The following is a 24,484-nucleotide window of genomic DNA, read 5'->3' on the forward strand; positions in this document are numbered from 1 at the left end:
GATAATGTTTCCTTTGTGATAAAGTCCAGAAGTAGGGTCCACAGTTTAAAAATAAGTGGTCTCGCAATTCATAGAGAAATGAGGAGAATTTATTTCTCTCTGTGGGTTGCTAGTCTATGGAATTCACTTCCCTGGAGAGTTGGGAGGTTGGGTGCTTGAATAAATTAAAAACTGAGCTTTTTTCATTCACTCAAGGGGTGTGGGTATTGCTGGCTAGGCCAACATTTATTGCCCATCCCTAATTGCCCATAAGAAGTGGGTAGATGGATTATTCATTACATGGGTGTCAAAGGTGATAGGGGTAGTCAGGAAAGTAGAATTGACGCCACAATCAGGTCAGATCTTATCAAATGGTGGAGCAGGCTCAAGGAGCTGAATGGCCAATTCCTGTTTCTATTTTGTTTATTCTAGTGTTCATGAAACTCCAAAGAGGTCAGTCAGCATGGACTACAGCAAAATGAAAACACCACGGCAGTTCCCTGGAAATCTAGTGCACACCTGTGTTCCGATCCCAGTTGATGTTGTAACTGAACAGGAAAATCCCAGAATGGAACCCTGGCTCAAAATACCATGGGCAGACCATGGGTGGATTCTCCGGTCTAGCAGCCGCGTTTTCCTGACTGGCCCATCCCCGCTAGCAGCAGGATTCTCTGTTCCCGCAGCTGGCCAATGGGTTTCCCATTGTGGCCATTTCACGATGTCAGGAAACACTCGGGCATGGGTGCGCTGCCAGCAGACCAGAGGATCCCATCAACAGAGAATAGTGCAACATATCTTTTATTTATTTTTTAATAAAACATAGGAGAACAGTGTCACAGGACTGCAAATTAGTTTTGACAGTAAGACTTTTTTTACTAAACATGAAAAAATTGGATTATGATACAATACACCTTTACTCCTTCCTCAGGTTAACAATTACACACAGGTTTTAGGATCAACACGCATTACAAAGTACACCTTAATCTACAATGGTCTCATTAACACAAAGTCCCTTTTAAGCACTCAGGATGACTGTGGGCAAATAGACTCTCCACTCTGAATCCTACATGAATGTCTGTGGATGATTTCTCAAAATCCCTCGATGATTGTCTCATGAAGAGTTTCCAAACTCTATTTCTGAAAAGCCACTATAAAATCTTCTCTTACAATTCTGCTTTCCCATAGCAATTTGCATTCCGAAATCCAGACCAGGTTTCCCAAATGACATTTTTAAACAAAGCTTTACTCCACTTTTAATAGTACGTCTGTTCCAGGATTTTACACCAGACCCTTCAGGCTTTCTTTGTCTTGACTGATAGAACATAGGACATAGAGAAATACAGCACAGAACAGGCCCTTCGGCTCACGATGTTGTGCCGAACATTTGTCCTAGGTCATAGATCATAGAATTTTGGACACTAAGAGCAATTTATCATGGCCAATCCACCCAATCTGCACATCTTTGGACTATGGGAGGAAACCGGAGCACCCGGAGGAAACCCACGCACACACAGGGAGGATGTGCAGACTCCACACAGACAGTGACCCAAGCTGGAATCGAACCTGGGAGCCTAGAGCTGTGGAGCAATTGTACTATCCACAATGCTACCGTGCTGCCCTTAAGAACAAATTAATCTACACCCGATCATTCTACCCTAATCCATGTACCTATCCAATAGCCGCTTGAAGGTCCCTAACGTTTCCGACTCAACTACTTCCACAGGCAGTGCATTCCATGCCCCCACTACTCTCTGGGTAAAGAACCTACATCTGACATCCCCCCTATATCTTCCACCATTTACCTTAAATTTATGTCCCCTTGTAATGGTTTGTTCCACATGGGGAAAAAGTCTCTGACTGTCTACTCTATCTATTCCCCTGATCATCTTATAAACCTCTAACAAGTCACCCCTCATCCTTCTCCGTTCTAATGTGAAAAGGCCTAGCACCCTCAACCTTTCCTCGTAAGACCTACTCTCCATTCCAGGCAACATCCTGGTAAATCTCCTTTGCACCTTTTCCAAAGCTTCCACATCCTTCCTAAACTAAGGTGACCAGAACCGCACACAGTACTCCAAATGTGGCCTTACCAAGGTTTTGTACAGCTGCATCATCACTTCACGGCCCTTAAATTCAATCCCTCTGCTAATGAACGCTAGCACACCATAGGCCTTCTTCATAGCTCTATCCACTTGAGTGGCAACTTTCAAGATCTATGAACATAGACCCCAAGATCTCTCTGCTCCTCTACATTGCCAAGAACCCTACCGTTAACCCTGTATTCCGCATTCATATTTGTCCTTCCAAAATGGGCAACCTCACACTTGTCAGGGTTAAACTCCATCTGACACTTCTAAGCCCAGCTCTGCATCCTATCTATGTCTCTTTGCAGCCGACAACAGCCCTCCTCACTATCCACAACTCCACCAATCTTCGTATCATCTGCAAATTTACTGACCCACTCTTCAACTCCCTCAACCAAGTCATTAATGAAAATCACAAAAAGCAGAGGACCCAGAACTGATCCCTGCGGTCCGCCACTGGTAACTGGGCTCCAGGCTGAATATTTGCCATCCACCACCACTCTCTGACTTTTATTGGTTAGCCAGTTCGTTATCCAACTGGCCAAATTTCCCACTGTCCCAGGCCTCCTTACTTTCTGCATAAGCCTACCATGGGGAACCTTATCAAATGCCTTACTAAAATCCATGTACACTACACCCTCTGCTTTACCTTCATCCACATGCTTGGTCACCTCCTCCTCCAAGAAGTCAATAAGACTTGTAAGGCAAGACCTACCCCTCACAAATCTGTGCTGAGTATCCCTAATCAAGCAGTATCTTTCCAGATGCTCAGAAATCCTATCACTCAGTACCCTTGCCATTACTTTGCCTACCACCGAAGTAAGACTAACTGGCCTGTAATTCCCAGGGTTACCCCTATTCCCTTTTTTGAACAGGGGCACGACATTTGCCACTCTCCAATCCCTTGGTACCGCCCCTGTTGACAGTGAGGATGAAAAGATCATTGCCAACGGCTCTGCAATTTCATTTCTTGCTTCCCATAGAATCCTTTGATATATCCCGTCAGGCCTGGGGGACTTGTCTATCCTCAAGTTTTTCAAAATGCCCAACACATCTTCCTTCCGAACAAGTATCTCCTCGACCTTACCAGTCTGTTTCACACTGTCCTCTCCAACAATATGGCCCCTCTCGTTTGTAAATACTGAAGAAAAGACTGATGTGCAAACTGCTCACAACTGCTTTAATTCACAATTCCCAGACTGCATTACAGTGGCATCAGATATTTCATCTGTCTCTGAAGTCTGCTGTACCACTTTAAATCTAATTACTGCAATTGACTCTTTAACTCAGAACACGTCTCTTAAATTCAGGTGTCTTAATCGATCTTTCAGCCCCAATTCCCTGGTTATCAGGATTGTCTGTTATTCCTTCGGAAGCTTGGGCAGCACGGTGGCACAATGGTTAGCAATGGTTGCTGCCTACGGCGCTGAGGACCCGGGTTCGAATCCCGGCTCTGGGTCACTGTCCGTGAGGAGTTTGCACATTCTCCCCATGTCTGCGTGGGTTTCACCCCCACAACCAAAAAAGATGTGCAGGATAGGTGGATTGGCCACGCTAAATTGCCCCTTAGTTGGAGAAAATAATTGGGTACTCTAAATTTAAAAAGAAATTCCTTTGGAAGCTTGCATATTTACAACTCCCTTGTTCACGGTGAAAGACACCAGTGGGATGCCAGAGCTCCAGGAGAATCAGGGGGCAGAGGTGAGTGCAGTGGCCGTCGCTAACGAGAAGGTTCTGGGGAAACTGAAAGGTGGATAAATCACCTGGACCGGATGGTCTACACCCCACAATTATAAAAGAGATAGCTGAGGAAATTGTGGAGGCATTGGTGGTGATCTTTCAGGAATCACTGGAGGCAGGAATGGTCCCAGAGGACTGGAAAGTGGCTAATGTAACACCGCTGTTTAAGAAGAGAGGGAGGCAGAAGACGGGAAATTATAGGCCAATTAGCCTGACTTCGGTCATTGGTAAGATTTTAGAGTTTGTTATTAAAAATGAGATCGCGGAGTACTTGGAAGTGCATGATAAAATAGGACTGAGTCAGAACGGATTCGTCAAAGGGAGGTGGCTGTCAAACCTGTTAAGAGTTCTTTGAGGAGGTAACAAGGAAGTTAGACAAAGGAGAACCAGTGGATGTGATTTATTTAGATTTCCAGAAGGCCTTTGACAAGGTGCCTCATAGGAGACTGTTAAATAAGTTAAGAGCGCATAGTGTTAAGGGTAAGATCCTGGCATGGATAGAGGATTGGCTGGCTGGCAGAAGGCAGAGAGTGGGGATAAAGGGGTCTTTTTCAGGATGCCAGCCAGTGACTAGTGGTGTGCCTCAGGTTCTGTGCTGGGATGACAACTTTTCACAATATACATTAATGATCAGGAAGAAGGAACTGAAGGCACTGTTGGTAAGTTTGCAGACAATACAAAGATCTGTCAAGAGATAGGTAGTATTGACGAAGCAGGGGGGCTGCAGAAGGATTTGGACAGGCTAGGAGTGTAGGCAAAGAAGTGGCAGATGGAATACAATGTGGAAAAGTGTGAGGTTATGTAGTTTGGAAGGAGTTCTTGTTCACGATTCTCTTAAAGTTAACATGCAGGTTCAGTTGGCAGTTCGGAAGGCAAATGCAATGTTGGCATTCATGTCAAGAGGGCTAGAATACAAGACCAGGGATGTACTTCTGAGGTTGTATAAGGTTCTGGTCAGACCCCATTTGGAGTATTGTGAGCCGTTTTGGGCCCCATATCTAAGGAAGGATGTGCTGGCTTTGTATGAGGAACCGTTGAGGACTCTGGGTTTGTACTCGTTGGACTTAAGAAGGATGAGAGGGAACCTTATTGGAATTTACAGGAGATTGCGGGGCCTGGATAGAGTGGACGTGGAGAGGATGTTTCCACTTGTAGGAAAGCTAGAACTGGAGGACACAATCTCAGACTAAAGGGACGATCCTTTAAAACAGAGATGAGGAGGGATTTATTTAGGCAGACGGTGGTGAATCTGTGGAACTCTTTGCCGCAGAAGGCTGTGGAGGCCAATTCACTGAGTGTGTTTAAGACAGAGATAGATAGGTTCTTGATTAATTAGGGGATCGGGGGTTATGGGGAGAAGACAGGAGAATGGGGATGAGAGAAATATCAGCCATGATTGAATGGCGGAGCTGACTCAATGGGCCGAGTGGCCTAATTCTGCTTATGGTCTTATGGTCTTATGGTCTTATGTTCCAGCTTCTCATGACAGAGTTGCGAAAGGTTCACTCCCCAGTGTCCTGTCTCCAACTATCCACAAATTCAGCTAAAACCTAAAAGCTTATCTAACTTACAAGGCCCCAGTTGCTAAGTAAACACTGCTAGTTTATTTATTCTTCATGCAATGGACCTCTCTAAGCACAACAGAAACAGAGTTGGAACCTAACAAACCCCCACACACCAAACACCTTTGTCCAGTATGAATTCAGCTGCTGGATTTTACCCCTTCAGGCACAGAAATATTAAATTAAAGCCACTTAAAAATATATCTTATATCAAATGTTTACCAATGCAAATATAAATCCCTTAAACCACCTTTGTTTTCCTTTGACCTGCATGAACCGTTTCTTATGGTTACAAGCCAGCTGCACATGGATGGAATAGAAATTGTTGTGGTTTATCATTGCTGCTGCTTAAATGCATAGTAAACCCTAGAATTTACAGTGCAGAAGGAGGCTTAGTGGTTCACAGTCTGCCACATGTGTGCCACTGATGACAAGCTGCGCCTGTAGGATGCCAGCCGGAGATGTAAATCCAAGCATCTTCTCATTTTGATTGGCATACAACAGGCAACGTTCACACATGGCCCCCCTGCCAAATAACACATAATGGACCTTCTGCATTTGTGTGCAGTTAGCTAGCAGATCCTACATATGTCTCCAGCAGAACCTTGGAAGGACATGGAGCCTAAAAAGTTCAAAACCACTTTCCCAGTCACTGGGAGCATGAAGCCACCAGATTCAGCAGGGAAGACTCTTCATCTGGACGGCGATAGATGTCTGCCACCAATTGATATGATAATACGAGCCTTTGGGAGCATTCCTTTGTCAATAGTTTGAATGAGTAGAACCTGTGTCTGTGAACAATGGATTGACTAATATGGGGGGGGGGAGGGGAGGGGAGGGGGAGGGCAGCACGGTAGCACAATGATTAGCACTGCTGTCTCACAGCACTAGGGATCAGGCATTGGTTTCGATCTCCGATGACTGTGTGAAGTTTGCACATTGCGTGGCTTTCTTCCAGGTGTTCTGCTTTCCTTCCACAGTCCAAAGATGTACAGGTTAGGTGGATTGGATATGCTAAATTGCCCATTGCTGCCCAAAGGTTACATGGACTTATGGTGATAGGGTTGGGAATTGGGCCTCGCTAGGTTGATTTTCCGGAAGCCTGGTGTGGACTCAATGGGCTTTCTGCATTTTAGGGATTCTATGATGCTATGATTCTCATAGAATTTACAGTGCAGAAGGAGTCTGCACCGGCTCTTGGAAAGAGCACCCTACCCAAGGTCAACACCTCCACCCTATCCCCATAACCCAGTAACCCCACCCAACACCAAGGGCAATTTTGGACACTAAGGGCAATTTATCGTGGCCAATCCACCTAACCTGCACATCTTTGGACTGTGGGAGGAAACCGGAGCACCCGGAGGAAACCCACGCACACACGGGAGGATGTGCAGACTCCGCACAGACAGTGACCCAAGCCGGAATCTAGCCGAATTCTAGGAGGGGAATGTGGATATTAGGCCCGTAAGTCCCCGGGAACCATGTCTGCATGGAGCTGACATGCAGCATGCTGACCATGCCCACAGCTATAAAGCACTGTTGGGTATATTAACAAGAGTTGAATGGGACTTTTAATCCCACTCTTTGCAGTTTCTATTCTCTGCAGCTCATCCCCTCTCTCTGACACTCCGTTTCTCTCTGTGAATCCCTCCTCGCTCATTCACTCCCTTTCCCTCTCTCTGTTGCTCCCTCTCCATCTCCTTTTTGGTCCCCCTCTCACTGCTGTTTGCCCTCCCTCACTCTCTGCCACTCCCACTCCGTCTCTCTCTCTGCCACTCCCCCACCCTCTCTCTCTCTGCCGCTCCCTTCTCTCTCTCTCTCTGCCGCTCCCCCTCCCTCACTCTCTGCCACTCCCCCTCCCTCAGGGGCTATTTAGCACAGGGCTAGATCGCTGGCTTTGAAAGCAGACCAAGCAGGCCAGCAGCACGGTTCGATTCCCGTAACAGCCTCCCCGAACAGGCGCCGGAATGTGGCGACTAGGGGCTTTTCACAGTAACGTCATTGAAGCCTACTCGTGACAATAAGCGATTTTCATTTCATTTCACTCTCTGCCACTCCCCCTCCTTCATTCTCTGCCGCTCTCCCTCACTCTCAGCCATTCCCCCTTCTTCATTCTCTGTCGCTCCCCCTCCTTCACTCTCTGCCACTCCCCCTCCCTCATTCTCTACCACTCCCTCATGCGCACCCTCATGGAACTCCCCCTCCCCCACTGTATCAAGGCCCTCAAACGATGCCTGGGGCTCTTCTCATACTATGCCCATACTATCCCTAACTATGCGGACAAGGCCCACCCACTCATCCACTCCACAGTTTTCCCCCTGATGGTTGAGGCCGTATCAAGGCTGACATCGCCAAGGCCGCGATGCATGCGGTTGACGAGACCCTCCCCTTTCAAGTCGAGAGCGAGGCATTGGACGTCGCTCTGGCCACCACCCTCAACCAGGCAGGCAGACCCGTGGCATTCTGGGGGGGGGGGGGGGAGGGTGAACAGCCAGCTGTCGTGGTGCACATAGGCACCAACGATATAGGTAAAAAACAGGATGAGGTCCTACAAGCGGAATTCAGGGAGTTAGGAGTTAAACTAAAAAGTAGGACCTCAAAGGTAGTAATCTCAGGATTGCTGCCAGTGCCACGAGCTAGTCAGAGTAGGAATGTCAGGATAGATAGGATGAATGCGTGGCTCTTGAAATGGTGCAAGAGGGAGGGATTCAAATTCCTGGGGCATTGGGACCGCTTCTGGGGGAGGTGGGACCTGTACAAACCGGACGGTCTGCACCTGGGCAGGACTGGAACCGATGTCCTAGGGGGGGTGTTTGCTAGAGCTGTTGGCGAGGGTTTAAACTAATGTGGCGGGGGATGGGAACCGATGCAGGAAGTTGGAAGGTAGTAAAACAGGGACAGAAGCAAAAGGAAGTAAGGGGAAAAATGCAAGGCAGAGAAGACATGGTCTAAAATCAAAAAGGGCGACAGTACAAGGTACAGTGACTGAGGGGAGCACAGTGAATAGGCCCAGTAATACTAAAAGGAATAAAACTGGAGATGTTAAGATTCAAAACAGAGGTAAAAAAACCAACATAAGTGTACTTTACCTGAATGCTCGTAGTATTTGGAATAAAGTAAATGAGTTGATGGCACAAATCATCGTGAATGACTATGATTTAGTGGCCATTACTGAAACATGGTTAAAGGATGGTCACGACTGGGAGTTAAATATCCGAGGGTATCAAACTATTCGGAAGGACAGAGTGGATGGTAAGGGAGGTGGTGTAGCTCTGTTATTTAAGGATGACATCCGGGCAATAGTAAGGGATGACATCGGTGCTATGGAGGATAAGGTTGAATCCATTTGGGTGGAAATCAGGAATAGTAAGGCGAAAAAGTCACTGATAGGAGTAGTCTATCGGCCACCAAATAGTAACGTTATGGTGGGGCAGGCAATAAACAAAGAAATAACTGATGCATGTAGAAATAGTACAGCAGTTATCATGGGGGATTTTAATCTACATGTTGATTGGTTTAACCAGGTCGGTCAAGGCAACCTTGAGGAGGAGTTTATAGAATGTATCTGCGATAGTTTCCTAGAACAATATGTAATGGAACCTACAAGGGAACAAGCGGTCCTAGATCTTGTCCTGTGTAATGAGACAGGATTGATTCATGATCTCACAGTTAGGGATCCTCTCGGAAGGAGCGATCACAATATGGTGGAATTTAAAATACAGATGGAGGGTGAGAAAGTAAAATCAAATACTACTGTTTTGTGATTAAACAAAGGAGATTACAAGGGGATGAGAGAAGAACTAGCTAAGGTAGACTGGGAGCTAAGACTTTATGGTGGAACAGTTGAGGAGCAGTGGAGAACCTTCCAAGCGATTTTTCACAGTGCTGTGCAAAGGTTTATACCAACAAAAAGGAAGGACGGTAGAAAGAGGGAAAATCGACCGTGGATATCTAAGGAAATAAGGGAGAGTATCAAATTGAAGGAAAAAGCATATAAAGTGGCAAAGATTGGTGGGAGACTAGAGGACTGGGAAATCTTTAGGGGGCAACAGAAAGCTACTAAAAAAGCTATAAAGAAGAGAAAGATAGAGTATGAGAGTAAACTTGCTCAGAATATAAAAACAGACAGTAAAAGTTTTTACAAATATATAAAACAAAAAAGAGTGGCTAAGGTAAATATTGGTCCTTTAGAGGATGAGAAGGGAGTTTTAATAATGGGAGATGAGGAAATGGCTGAGGAACTGAACAGGTTTTTTGGGTCGGTCTTCACAGTGGAAGACACAAATAACATACCAGCGACTGATAGAAATGAGGCTATGACAGGTGAGGACCTTGAGAGGATTGTTATCATTAAGGAGGTAGTGATGGGCAAGCTAATGGGGCTAAAGGTAGACAAATCTCCTGGCCCCGATGGAATGCACCCCAGTGTGCTAAAAGAGATGGCTAGGGAAATTGCAGATGCACTAATGATGATTTACCAAAATTCACTAGACTCTGGGGTGGTCCCGGCGGATTGGAAATTAGCAAACGTGACACCACTGTTTAAAAAAGGAGGTAGGCAGAGAGCGGGAAATTATAGGCCAGTGAGCTTAACTTCGGTAGTAGGGAAGATGCTGGAATCTATCATCAAGGAAGAAATAGCGAGGCATCTGGATAGAAATTGTCCCATTGGGCAGACGCAGCATGGGTTCATAAAGGGCTGGTCATGCCTAACTAATTTAGTGGAATTTTTTGAGGACATTACCAGTGCAGTAGATAATGGGGAGCCAATTGATGTGGTATATCTGGATTTCCAGAAAGCCTTTGACAAGGTGCCACACAAAAGGTTGCTGCATAAGATAAAGATGCATGGCATTAAGGGTAAAGTAGTAGCATGGATAGAGAATTGGTTAATTAATAGAAAGCAAAGAGTGGGGATTAATGGGTGTTTCTCTGGTTGGCAATCAGTAGCTAGTGGTGTCCCTGAGGGATCCGTGTGGGGCCCACAATTGTTCACAATTTACATAGATGATTTGGAGTTGGGGACCAAGGGCAATGTGTCCAAGTTTGCAGATGACACTAAGATGAGTGGTAAAGCGAAAAGTGCAGAGGATACTGTAAGCCTGCAGAGGGATTTGGATAGGTTAAGTGAATGGGCTAGGGTCTGGCAGATGGAATACAATGTTGACAAATGTGAGGTTATCCATTTTTGTAGGAATAACAGCAAACGGGATTATTATTTAAACGATAAAATATTAAAGCATGCCGCTGTGCAGAGAGACCTGGGTGTGCTAGTGCATGAGTCACAGAAAGTTGGTTTACAGGTGCAACAGGTGATTAAGAAGGCAAATGGAATTTTGTCCTTCATTGCTAGAGGGATGGAGTTTAAGAGGTTATGCTGCAATTGTATAAGGTGTTAGTGAGGCCACACCTGGAGTATTGTGTTCAGTTTTGGTCTCCTTACTTGAGAAAGGACATACTGGCACTGGAGGGTGTGCAGAGGAGATTCACTAGGTTGATCCCAGAGTGGAAGGGGTTGGATTATGAGGAGAGGTTGAGTAGACTAGGACTGTACTCGTTGGAATTTAGAAGGATGAGGGGGGGGGGATCTTATAGAAACATTTAAAATTATGAAGGGAATAGATAGGATAGATGCAGGCAGGTTGTTTCCACTGACGGGTGAAAGCAGAACTAGGGGGCATAGCCTCAAAATAAGGGGAAGTAGATTTCGGACTGAGTTTAGGAGGAACTTCTTCACTCAAAGGGTTGTGAATCTATGGAATTCCTTGCCCAGTGAAGCAGTTGAGGCTCCTTCATTAAATGTTTTTAAGGTAAAGATAGATAGTTTTTTGAAGAATAAAGGGATTAAGGGTTATGGTGTCCGTGCCGGAAGGTGGAGCTGAGTCCACAAAAGATCAGCCATGATCTCATTGAATGGCGGAGCAGGCTCGAGGGGCCAGGTGGCCTACTCCTGCTCCTAGTTCTTATGTTCTTATTCTTTTCCCGCCCCCTCCATGCCTCCAAAATTCAGCACTCCTCTGTCGAAAAGAATGCCCAAGCCATCGTAGAAGCTGTGCGGCATTGGAGGCATTACCTGGCCGGCAGGAGATTCACTCTCCTTACTGACAAACGGTCGGTTGAATTCATGTTCAATAATACACAGCGGGGTAAGATCAAAAATGATAAAATCTTGAGGTGGAGGATCGAGCTCTCCACCTACAATTACGAGATCTTGTATCGCCCTGGTAAGCTCAACGAGCCCCCCAATGCCCTATCCCGAGGTACATGTGCCAGCGCACAAGTGGACCGACTCCGGGCCCAACACGATGGTCTCTGTCATCCAGGGGCCACCCGGTTCTTTCACTTCATAAAGGCCCGCAACCTGCCCTACTCCATTGAGGAGGTCAGGGCTATCACCAGGAACTGCCAGGTCTGCGCGGAGTGTAAACCGCACTTCTGCCGACGGACCGAGCGCACCTGGTGAAGGCCTCCCGCCCCTTTGAACACCTCAGGATGGATTTCAAAGGGCCCCTCCCCTCCACCGACCGCAACACGTACTTCCTGAACATGGTCGATGAATACTCCAGATTCCCCATCGCCATCCCTGCCCCGATATGACGTCTGCCATAGTCATCAAAGCCCTCAATAGCATCTTCACCCTGTTCGGTTTCCCCGCTTACGACCACAGCGACCGGGGATCCTCCTTTATGAATGATGAGCTGCGTCAGTTTCTGCTCTGAAAGGGCATTGCCTCAAGCAGGACGACCAGTTAGAACCCCCGGGGTAACGGGCAGGTGGAGCGTGAGAACGGGACGGCCTGGAAGGCCGTCCAGCTGGCCCTACGGTCTAAAAAATCACCGGGTCTCCCCGACGCCCTCCACTCCATCCGATCGCTACTTTGCACTGCGACTAATGAAACCCCCCATGAACGTCTCTTTGCCTTCTCTAGGAAGTCCACCTCTGGGGTTTCGTTCCCAACGTGGCTGGCAGCTCCAGGACCCGTCCTCATTCGCACGCACGGGCAGCTCCACAAGGCGGGCCCGTTGGTCAAAAGGGTACAGCTGCTGCATGCAAACCCGCAGTACGCCTACGATGGCCGCCAAGATACAGTCTCCCTCAGGGACCTGGCACCAGCTGGTTCCCCACACCCCCTCCAATTGCCCCGGCGCCACCCATCCTCCCCCCAGCGACACCTCACCACAGCCCCCCTCCAGGATGATCCGTCCTCCCGTTGGTTCCACCCGGGAATGAAGATGAGGACTACACATTCCCGGAGTCACATGCGACCAAACTGGCGCCTGCATCACCATCGGGACTGCGGCGCTCGCAACGGAAGATCAAGGCACCCGACCGGCTACATTTGTGAACTTTCACCAAACTGTACACTTTAAAAATGTCCACAGACCATGTAAATAGTTTTCCCACCACCCCCGCTGGACTCTTTTTTAACAGGGGGTGAATGTGGTAGTCACCATTGTTTGTATAATACGTATATGAGAGGTAATACGGAAAGGCTCCTGTAATACAGGTACGGGGGTAGATCCCTGCCTGCTGGCTCCGCCCAGTAGGCGGCGTATAAATGTGTGGGTTCACCGAGCTGCAGCCATTTCGGTAGCAGCTGCAGGAGGTAACACATCTCTGCGTAATAAAGTCTCGATTACTCTCTACTCTCGTCTCGTCGTAATTGATAGTGCATCACTCCCCCTCCCTCACTCTCTGCCACTCCCCTCTCTCTCTCTCACACTCTGCCGCTCCCCCTCCCTCACAGCCTGCCACTCCCCCTCCCTCACTCACTGCCACTCCCCCTCCCTCATTCTCTGCTACTCCCCTTCCCTCTCTCTCTCTGCTGCTCCCTTCTCTCTCTCTCTGCCACTCCCCCTCCCTCACTCTCTGCCATTCCTCCTCCCTCATTCTCTGCCACTCCTCCTCCCCCAGTCTCTGCTGCTCCCCTTCCCTCTCTCTCTCTGCCGCTCCTCCTCCCTCTATCTCTGCTGCCCCCCTCCCACTCTTTCTGCTGCTCCCTTCCCTCTCTCTGCCGCTCCTCCTCCCTCACTCTCTGCTGCTCTCCTCCCACTCTCTCTGATGCTCTCCCTTCCTCTCTCTCTATACAGACTCGGGAGGGCTCGGAGAATCCCGCACCTTGTGCTTGAGCCCCAAGTGATGGTCCTGGTCACTCGCGATCTCTCTGCACAAATCATCTTTTCCAGGTGGCCCAGGTAGTGACTCATCTTCATCTTGTGACAGTATGTACGTATCATCCAAGGCCGTGGAACTGCATCCAAGTCAGTATCAACTGTCATCGTGGTGCTACAGACAGATGCAGGCCATAATTTATCCTTGTCATCTGTTATTATGTACATATCATCCAACGCCGTGAACTGCATATCGGATGCCGTCATTTACTCTTCAAACTCCTCCTGCGGTGGACTGGCTTCGAGTCTCGGGAGTCCACTACTGGGACCCTTTCATGGGGCTGCGATGGTTCCCCATATGCTTCTGGAGCTAGTTTGTCTAGAATTGGTACTCTGTCTTCTGTTTTTAGCTGGTTCGGAGCTACGTCAGTTATCTCTGTGGTGCCTGCTGCTGCAATTTTATTGTCCATATCTACATGCAGATCTCAGCATTCTCATGTATTTGCTTTGTTTGCTTTGTTTGGCCCCTTGTTCCGCACTGTAACCAATCACTGTCTTGCCGATGTACCATTTGACAATGTTCTCTGTTGATTATTCATGTGTCTGCTATGTACGTACTGTGTACGTTCCTCGGCTGTAGAAAAATAGTTTTCACTGTACTTTGGTACTTGTGGCAATAAATGAAATCAAATCAAATCGCACTTCTCGGTGTCTGGCACAGGCTGGGCGTCCCTTGTGATCGCCTCGTCATTCCTGCCAAGCCACTTACTTAGCGCTGCACAGACTCCCTCACTCTCACGATACAGCCTTACTAGCATTTCATATTCATTCAGCTCCGGCTCATCATCCAAACCTTTGCTTACTTCATTGTCTTCTGGTCTTCGTAGAATTCATCGGATTGAGTGTCATCGGCAATGACTTCTCCTGTAAAGTACGACATTGCACATGGATTCACACAGGATTCGACCAATTTCAAAGTTAGCAGCAAGTCTTGTTGCAGAACTTTTATTTAACACTCCATGCTGCAGAGTTTCTGGAGGACTGAAGAAATTAAAGGATGAGTCATTTGGTACAGTTTCTGTAACCGTTTTGCGAGTGCTCGGACCGTTATGCTTCGGCTTCATTTTAATGGTCTTCATTGTGACATTTTTCCCTTTCTTCTAGTCGATCTGGCACCCCTTGATTTCTGGTTCGTCACAGAATGAGAATTCCTGCTCGCCAGGCCGTGATTCCAGGTGGTATGCTTTTGTAATTACCTCGTTTATAAAATACTCATTTGGCTCAAACGTAACTCCAGAGTGAAGCTCATCGGCTGTGTACGCTCTGAACATTTAACGTTCACACCTTGTAGCTGCTTTAATATAGTCTCATCATGCTCCTGTATCATGCCACTTAGTATATACACCTTCTTGAAGGCTATGAACCAGAAGCCATGAATTCCCTTCGGCTCTTCCAGGGTCTCATTGGATTTGTCGTCTTTCACCTGGACTTTCACTTGTTTCTCATTGAGTGAGTGCACCAGCATATCTCGTTGAGAGTCACAGTAACCATCTGACCACCTCGCTGTTTGGACCATACAGCCGCTCACGACTATTCAGAAGGATTTCTTCACTTGTTTCGGTTGGACTGTTCTGGCCCTTTTCTGAAGTTAGATCAATAAAGAAATGCTCTTCTCGAGGCATCTCCTCCACTGCGTTAATTGCTCTGATTTGGTCCATTGAAGGATGCAAAAAACATTATTTCGCAAAGTGATTTGTTCGGCCTCACCTGGAGCATACTTTTCCATATGCTGCACACTGCTGTGGGCAATGTCGGTTGCCACATTTCTGGCATAAGATGGTGGACTCAGTCGGCCACTTAAAATGGTCGCCCGCACTGAGACCACATTTTTTATTGAACTGCATCACAGTCCTGATGGCACTGGCATCTTCCTCCATGTTGGCGCCAAAGTGTTTTGAGCTGAGTGTACTGATCTGCTGTGCAGCCAGCTCACTCGCATGGCAAATCTTAATTGCTTTTTCCCATATCAAATCTTCTTCCTGCAGCAATCTCTCACGGAGCTTGTCATTTGATCTGACAAATACTATTTGGTCGCGGATCATTTAAGATTTTAGATTACTGAAATTGTGGGACTGGGCCTTCAGCCTCAAGTCAGTGCCAAAACTGTCAAAAGATTCACCTGGTTTCTGGGTATGTGTATGAAAAATATATCTTTCAAATGTCTCATTCCTTTTGGGAGAGCAATGCTGATTGAAGTACTCTATCACTTGATCATATCTCTTGCTTTCCTCTTCGCTATCGAAAGCAAATGTATTGTAGATTTTGATTGCTTCTGGGCCTGCCACCATGAGCAACAATGCAATGCGCCTCTCGTCAGGCTCTGCCTGCAGGCCCAGGACTGAAACATAGAGCTTAAACTGTTGTTTGAAAACGCGCCAGTTTTCGTCTATGTTACCCGATACTTGAAGCTGGTGGAGTGCCTTTAAACTCTTCATCTCGAGATTCACTGTCTTTTATTGAGTCACCAGAGGCGGTAGTTTACCAGGTCAGTTGAAGAATCTTATTTTCTCTGCTTCGTTTTCGGCTGGTCTTTCTTTGTCACTTCTGCTATTTCCTTAAATGTTCAAATCTCCTGGTGCCATGTTATATTCTGTTGTCTTGCTGTTGAAATGATGCTCACAGAACTGCTGATGACTAACTTAGAATGATAATTTATTGATTAACATGTGAAAGGATAACTTGCAGAATACTATACAGACTAGGTTTCTCTGGAACTACCCGATGTACTACTGTCCTTCTGTACGCCTTGGTTCCAAATGGTGCTACATCTCGTGACCAAGGTCTGATGCCACCAGCTGGTTGGAGATCGCATTGTTAACTGCATACAATCTTATTCACAGATATATCACCACCCTCCTCTCTGCTGCCGTCCACTCTGCTGCACTCTTCTCTGCCACTCTGCTCTTTGCTGCTCCTCTCTGTTGCTTTCCTCTCTGCTGACCTTGTCTCTGCTGTGCTGTGCTTTGCTCCTCTCCCCTCTGCTGCCCTCCTCTTTGCCAATCCCTTCTCTTCCGCAATGCTCTCTGCTGCTCTCTTCTCTGCTGCTCTCATCTCTGCTGCTCTCTTCTCTGCTGCTCTCTTCTCTGCTGCTCTCCTCTCTGGCGCACTTCTCTCTGCCTCTCTCCTCTCTTCTGCTCTCCATCTGCTACCTTCCTCTCTTAGGCTCTCCTCTCTGCCACTCTCTTCTCTGCCGCTCTCCTCTCTGCTGCTCTTCTCTCTGCTGCTCCACTCTTCGCTGCTCTTCACTCTGTTGCTCTGCTCTCTGCTGATACCCTTTCTGTCATTCTCCTGCTCTCCTCTCTGCTGCTCTGCTCTCTGCCACTCACCTCTCTGCCACTCTCTACTCTGCTCTCTCTGTGCCACTCTCCTCTCTGCTGTTCTTCTCTCTGCTGCTCCCTCTTTGCTTCTCTTCACTCTGCTGCTCTGCTCTCTTCTGATATCCTTTCTGTCATTCTCCTCTCTGCCGCTCTTCTCTCTACTGCTCTCCTCTCTGCCGCTCTCCTCTCAACTGCTCTCCTCTTTGCCGCTCTCTTCTCTGTCACTCTCCTCACTGCTGCTCTCTTCTCTGCTCCTTTCCTCTCTGCCGCTCTCCTCTCTGTCACTGCTCTTTGCCACTGTCCTCCCTGCCGCTCTCCTCTCTGCTTATCTTCTCTTTGTCACTCTCCTCCCTGCTGCTAACCTCTGCCATTATCCTCTCTGTTGTTCTGCTCTCTGCCGCTCTCCCCTCTGTCACTCTCCCTTCTGCCATTCTCTCTGCCGCTCTTCACTCTGCCGCTCTTCACTCTGCCGCTCTCCCCTCTGTCGCTCTCCCCTCTGTTTCTCTCTCTGCCGCTCTCCTCTCTGCCATTCTGTTCTCTGCCGCTCTCCCCTCTGTCGCTCTCCCTTCTGCTGCTCTTCTCTCTGCCGCTCTGCTCTTTGCCGCTCTCCTCTGCCACTGCCCTCTCTGCTGACCACCTGCAGGCCTCTGCACATAGGCTGTTACGCTACAAATGCTATTTTGCTCCTCATCCCATATCCAGTCTATGGCAGCCAATGTACCCCCATCCTTATTTGAGCCTCAATAGATCGCAAGTGTCAAAACTAACCTCTCCCCAAAGTACTTTAAACAAACTCTTTCCTGGTTTGAGGTACAAAAGCAACAGTGAGAACTGATTGGTTAGTGCAGGAGTTGTTTAATGTGCTCTGTGATAGTTGTTTAATTTTCTCATCTTGCTTTTAATGGTGAATATTGGAAAGTCCAGAAAGAAGGTGGACAGGATGTTAATCATGAATGTCGTATTAAATATTATTTTAATGAATTGATTGGCTGATTTATATTGGTAACTTGCCGTTACAGTGAAGGTTACGTAGAACTAGCCAATTGCACCTTGTCACACCTAAAGGTTGGTGCATTGGATTTATGTCCCAGATGCAAACATACATTCAGCCACTTTAACCTGCACCCAGCCACACCTTAAACGTATGTCCTGCTCCATGTTAAAATTTCCCCATGGAGTTGGGGTGGGGGGAACTGCAGATAATTTGCGTTTCAATCTAATTGTCCGACATCAAATCAAAAGCAGAGCCCCTTTATCACTTCATTCTCGTAACCCTGCTCGCGATGTCGGAGTTAGACTTCAGCCCAGCAAACCTAGCTTCTTACCCAGTTCCAGAAAGAACTCAAGGTCCCACCTACTTCTAAGAATAGCAGATTGGAAATAATATGCCTTTCATTCTTTGAGTTTGTACCTGGCGTTACCACGAATGCCCCTGCTGTGCCAACATTTCAGTCTTTGGGCTGCCTGCCATGCTCCCATCTGTGGTTGCTGAAACCTAGACATCGTTTCCTGCTTCTGCCACTTTTAAAAGAAAGGAAGCAATTCTCTTTTAACCTTGGTCAACAATGACTCACTGATTGAGCAAGAGCACATTCTCATAGCCTACACGCAGCCTTGAACTTTAAATAAATACTGGTCATATTTCAAATTTAAAAAAATTACTTGTCCTTATTTAATTCATTCCTGTTCACAAAACCGTTCTTGTGTAAAATATCTTTGAATCAGAGGTATCACTTTCTCCTCTTCCTGTTTTTGATTATTTCCTTTATTGATGCTCTCGCACTACTATCAGGAGGAAGATCGCAGGCAAATAACCCACTTGCAGACTTCTGTGTGATAGATCACAAGCAGACGTGGGAAAATAATTGGAGTGACTTGCAGTCCAGTTTGCAGAAGATTTTACCAGCCTTTGGAGAAGGGTTGATGAAAGGCCCCAAGAAGTGCTGGGAGGGAAGCCAAGCTTTTCTTCCTGGCCCTGGTATGGTTAAATATAAACCAGAGGGTACCTCAGCCTGGAGTTGTCCCTTCGTTTTTCTATAGCCCCAGCAGTGATTACGCTGTTGGTGGCGCTGCAGAAGTGGCAGTGCTGCCAGCCCTCTGATTGGGCCGACAGCTCTGGAAGGTGGGCTATCATCCTCAGTGGTGGTCACTTATTTGGTTGTCAGTGTTAAAGTGTCACTCAGGGCCCCACTGCCCGCTGGCGTGGGGCCGCGTGCCATTTTCGACCTCAGCAGCAGGACTTTTGACCCGATGAGAAAATTCACCTTCTAGACCCCATTCTGAGTTGAGGCAAGATCAAAAACCTGTAAAGTCATGGGACTGGAAATTGGTGTTTTCGAGTGCAGGGGACACAATTTGTTACCTACCTCCCCTGGTTTCAAACCAGTTGTAAAATTGCTGAAGCCGCTTCATTTCCATGATTGTAGTATGACCTCGAGTAGAAATTAGACCTGTGGGTGCTGTAAGAAAGTTCCATGCATGCAGACTTTCCTTTTCAAAAGCACAGTGCCTAGAATAAACAGCACCTACAGTGCTGAAGAAGGCCATTTGGCCCATTGATTCTGCACTGACTCTCTGAAATAGCACACGACATAGGCCCTCTCCCCTGCCCTATAATGGGCAATCTGTCTAACCTGCACATTTTTGGACACCAAGGGGCAATTTAGCGTTGCCAATCCACCTAACCTGCACATCTGCACGACATACAATATAAGAACATAAGAACTAGGAGCAGGAGTAGGCCATCTGGCCCCTCGAGCCTGCTCCGCCATTTAATAAGATCATGGCTGATCTTTGTGGACTCCACTTTCCGGCCAGAACACCATAACCCTTAATGCCTTTATTCTTCAAAAAACTATCTATCTTTATCTTAAAAACATTTAATGAAGGAGCCTCTACTGCTTCACTGGGCAAGGAATTCCATAGATTCACAACCCTTTGGGTGAAGAAGTTCCTCCTAAACTTAGTCCTAAATCTACTTCCCCTTATTTTGAGGCTGTGCCCCCTTGTTCTGCTTTCACCCGCCAGTGGAAACAACCTGCCCACATCTATCCTATCTATTCCCTTCATAATTTTATATAAGCTGCTGGACAATCATTTTGAAAGACATGGAGTGAATAAGGATAAAAGCAAATTACTGCGGATGCTGGAATCTGAAACGAAAGAGAAAATGCTGGAAAATCTCAGCAGGCCTGGCAGCATCTGTAGGGAGAGAAAAGAGCTAACGTTTCGAATCCAATGACTCTTCGTCAAAGCTTTGGAACACTTCAGGAGCAGTACATACTCCAAATAGTAACCTTTCGTACTGGAACAACCTACTTTTTATACCCATTCACTTTGCAACATTCTATTTGCCTTCCTAATTACTTATTGTCCCTGCATATTAGCTTCTTACGGTTTATGTAACAGGTCACCCAGATCCCCCTGTATCACTGAGTTTCTATTCTTCCTGCCAGAATGTACAAATTTACATTTTCCCACATTATACTTCACCTGCCAATTTTTTGTCGACCTGCTTATGAAATGAAATGAATGAAAATCGCTTATTGTCACGAGTAGGCTTCAATGAAGTTACTGTGAAAAGCCCCTAGTCACCACATTCCGGCGCCTGTTTGGGAAGGCTGTTACAAGAATTGAACCATGCTGCTGGCCTGCCTTGGTCTGCTTTCAAAGCCAGCGATTTAGCCCAGTGTGCTAAACAGCCGTTTCCCTTTGTAGACTTTCTCTAAACAGCTTATATCCCTTTGTAGACTTTCTCCCTCCTTTTGACAACTTACTATCCAACCTAACTTGGTGTAAAGTTTTCCTTTGCTACTTAGGCTATTAAATTGCTTCTTGCAGTCAATCCAAGAGTGTAGCCACACCCTCCTGATGCTGACCTCTTCGGTCACTTTGAATCACACCTTCTTGGTTTCCTCATGGGTCCCTTTCCTTCGCTTGTTAGGGAAGATTATCTCCCTCCCAAGGGGATGTCCTCTTGTTGACTAACCCACCAGAGAAACTTGAAGAGGCCAAGGATGAAATCTATTTTCCAAAGAGGGGATCCTTTCCTCTCCACTGCCCCTTTGTTACCTCTTCCTTTCTACACTGACATGAATCTGGATCCCTCCCGTCACCCCTGCCCAGGACTTATCTTATCGCTGGGAACCATTACCCGATGATGATTCAGTTCCTATCTTAAATGTGACACCCGCTAGTCAGATTTGATATCATTCTTGCCAGCTTCAGGAGGAAGACGTGAGCATTTGAAATGAGGGCTAATAAAATTGACCAGACCTTGCTTCTTTCACAACATTCAGACACACAGTCCACTTCAAGCCTGATCTTGCCACTCTCACAGCAATTCTGCCTCAGGTTAAAATTAACCCCACGGACTCCCCTAATAAGCAAGAGCAAGTTGTGATGAGTGTTTGCTCAAATTCCATCTTAGCATAAACAAATGCAATGCGGGATAATGCAAATGATTTCTTGCAGTACCATTGGGCCCACAGTCAGCTTTTGACTATGATCAAAATTGCGAATGATTATTGCTTAATGCAAGTGCCACAATAGCCCACCTGCCTGTCCAAGTAATGACCTACAGACAGAACAAAACCTACACTAACGACTGTCTTGCCGAGGGTCACTGGAGTATGTCTGTTAGTGGCAGCCTGCAGCCATCTGTCTGGTGACCAGCTTGAGGATGTTTTTGTTAGACTGGATGTGTAATCAGCTCTTGAATAATCCTGGATTCATGAGGAAATAAAGAGAAGACAGATAAAGCGAGCGTTCATGTACAGAGCATGCAATCATTAAAACTTGCATGATTGTGGAAAAAGTGGATTGATATCTAATTGTAAAATATCCGTCCCTTTGTCTGTGTTGGTTATTCGAGCACAGCTCATTCAAACTTGGCCAAGTTACACCGAGTGTAAATTGAGGATCCGAGATCTTTTGAGTAATTTTAAATGCATCGTTCTGGCAACTGGCTCCGCCCACATTCCCAAATCCAATTCATCACCATGGTGAGTTTCTGCGAGTTCCTCCTGTTTATGAACCTTCAAGGAGCCTTTTAAAATTGAGCTGTTTGTCTTGAAGCACATGCACTAGTTGGCACATTTTCAAAGCTTTCACATATTAAAAAATATTTAGTTTGCTAAGAAATTGACTTCTGTGCATCGATGAAACTTGTAACTGGTCCTGTCAAGTTTCTAAAAGTAATTTTCAGCTATTTAAAATCAGCTTAGTCACAGACGGCGGACTGCACACAATTATTAGAAGTGCTTATTTTTTCTAGTAAACTCATTTTCAGCTGTATGAATAAAACAGTACCGGGTTATCAAGGAATTTTTTTAATGCAAGAGCAATAAAACAAAACATTTATTTTCCAAAAAGCTTCCCAAATGTGGTGGTTCATGGAAGATTACGTTTAGTGCTCTTCAAATGAATTTTAGTGGCGAGTTGAGCAAAAGAAAAGTTGAAAACAAGTGCAATTTTGATTGGAATTTGTAACCAAGTGGCTGGATCTGCTGAAAGTTGTAACTCTAGCCCGACACAGATAAGAGGCACCATACGGAAATTGGTTGACTGAATATTTTCCTTTGAATTATCTCACCATTATTTGTGTCATTAGGCCGGTCATGTGGCACAGTGGTTAGCACTGCGCCGGGGACCCGGGTTCAATTCCACCTCTAGGTGATTGTCTGTGTGGAGTTTGCACATTCTTTCCTGTGTCTGCATGGGTTTCCTCTGGGTGCTCCAGTTTCCTCTCACAGTCCAAAGTTGTCACAAAAATTAAGACTGGACAGGAAAAGGCCTTTAAGTGGCCATTAAATGGCCATGTAAGGGCTTCAATTGAGGCAAATGCGGGCTCTCCCTCCCTTTCCCACCTCCACTGTAAAATTGCTTCCAGCGAGGGATGGACCAGGTGGGGTGGTGGTGGGCTACATAGAACATACAGTACCGAAGGAGGCCATTCGGCCCATCGAGTCTACACCATCCCACTTAAGCCCTCACTTCCACCCTATGCCCGTAACCCAATAACCCCTCCTAACGTTTTTTGGACACTGAGGGCAATTTAGCATGGCAAATCCACCTAACCTGCACGTCTTTGGACTGCGGGAGGAATCCGGAGCACCCGGAGGAAATCCACGCAGACACGGGGAGAACGTGCAGGCTCCGCACAGACAGTGACCCAGCAGGGAATCGAACCTGGGGCCATGTCGCTGTGAAGCCACAGTGCTATCCACATGCTACCATGCTGCCCTAGGGTGGGGGGGGGGGGGGGGGGGGGGGGGGGGGCGGGTGCGGTGAAAACAGGTGCGATCCTGGAGGGAATCCCGTCCATGCAGTTTCATGCTTCCCTTGCAGCCTCAAAATTTGTTGGGGGGAGGAATATAAGATTCAGGCCATGATGTTTGATTTGATTTATTATTGTCGCATGTATTAGTATGCAGCGAAAAGTATTGTTTCCTGCATGCTGTACAAACAATGCATACCGTACATAAGGAAGGAAGGAGAGACTGCAGAATATAATGTTACAGTTATAGCTAGGGTGTAGAGAAAAGATCAACTTAATACGAGGTCAGTCCATTCAAAAGTCTGATGGCAGCAGGGAAGAAGCTGGTCTTGAGTCGGTTAATGCGTGACCTCAAACTTTGGTATCTTTTTCCTGATGGAAGGAGATTGAAGAGAGTATGTCCGGGGTGCGTGGGGTCCTTAATTATGCTGGCTGCCTTTCTGAGGCAGCGGGAATTATAGATAGAGTCAATGGATGGGAGGCTGGTGTGGTGAACCAGTCTGTGCACCTGTACAAGGGGATGTAAGGTAGGACCTGCACTACAGGTTCGCCAGTAGCCCCTGCCGGCTAGCTCCGCCCATAAGGAGCCGTATAAATATGCGTGTCCTCCTTCTGATCAGCCATTTTGCCAGCTGCAGTAGGAGGCCAAGCATCTGACAGAAATAAAGCCACAGTTGTACCAATCTGAGTCTTTCGTGCAATTGATCGTGCATCAATTTGTTACAGTCAGATTTACTAAGAGATGGATATCAGAATCAAACCAGATTGCCTGCAGCTGGATCCGCACTCGCCCGACGCCAGAAAGGACTTTAATCACTGGCTTGTTTTGAGGCCTACATCAACGCTGCGGACACTACGCTGACGGAAGCTCAGAAGATTCAGGTCTTATACTCCAGGTTGAGCTCCAACGTTTTCCCGTTGATCCAGGACGCCCTGAGTTACGTGGAAACGATGGCACTCCTAAAAGAGAACTACGCACAGAAAGCAAACACGCACTTCGCCAGGCACGTATTCACCACTCGCGCTCAACTCCCTGGTGAGTCTATCGAAGACATCTGGCGGGCTCTAATCCCACTCGTACAGGACTGTGACTGTCAGGCCGTTACGGCCACTGAACATTCCAATCTCCTCATGCGCGGCGCGTTTGTAACGGGGATTGCGTCAGACCCCATCCGACAACGGCTGCTGGAAGGGGCCACACTTGACCTAACGGAGACAAAAACTTTAGCTCTCTCCATGATGGTCGCATCTCGTAATTTCCAAGCCTACCCCGCTCGCCGCGTGGCCCACCCGTCCTCCCCTCCTATACCCCGCAAACGACCCCCTGGCCGGGGCCCTGCCTACTCAATATGCC

The 24,484-nt window shown here is 47.0% G+C and overlaps 1 protein-coding gene across 1 annotated transcript in view; it reads right to left on the reverse strand.

Annotated features, from left to right (window-relative positions):
• Positions 1–14,416, reverse strand: part of LOC119963634 (involucrin-like) — a 134,992-nt gene extending 120,576 nt beyond the window's left edge. Inside the window, exons 1-2 of the mRNA XM_038792964.1 lie at positions 14,340–14,416; positions 13,484–13,616 (exon numbers count right to left, since the gene is read on the reverse strand). Coding sequence (XP_038648892.1) covers positions 13,484–13,616; positions 14,340–14,416 — 210 coding nt within the window. The remainder of the gene's footprint in view (positions 1–13,483; positions 13,617–14,339) is intronic.
• Between the last annotated feature and the right edge of the window lie 10,068 nt (positions 14,417–24,484).

This window comes from Scyliorhinus canicula, chromosome 3 (assembly GCF_902713615.1).
Source record: "Scyliorhinus canicula chromosome 3, sScyCan1.1, whole genome shotgun sequence".
Lineage (NCBI taxonomy): Eukaryota > Metazoa > Chordata > Chondrichthyes > Carcharhiniformes > Scyliorhinidae > Scyliorhinus > Scyliorhinus canicula.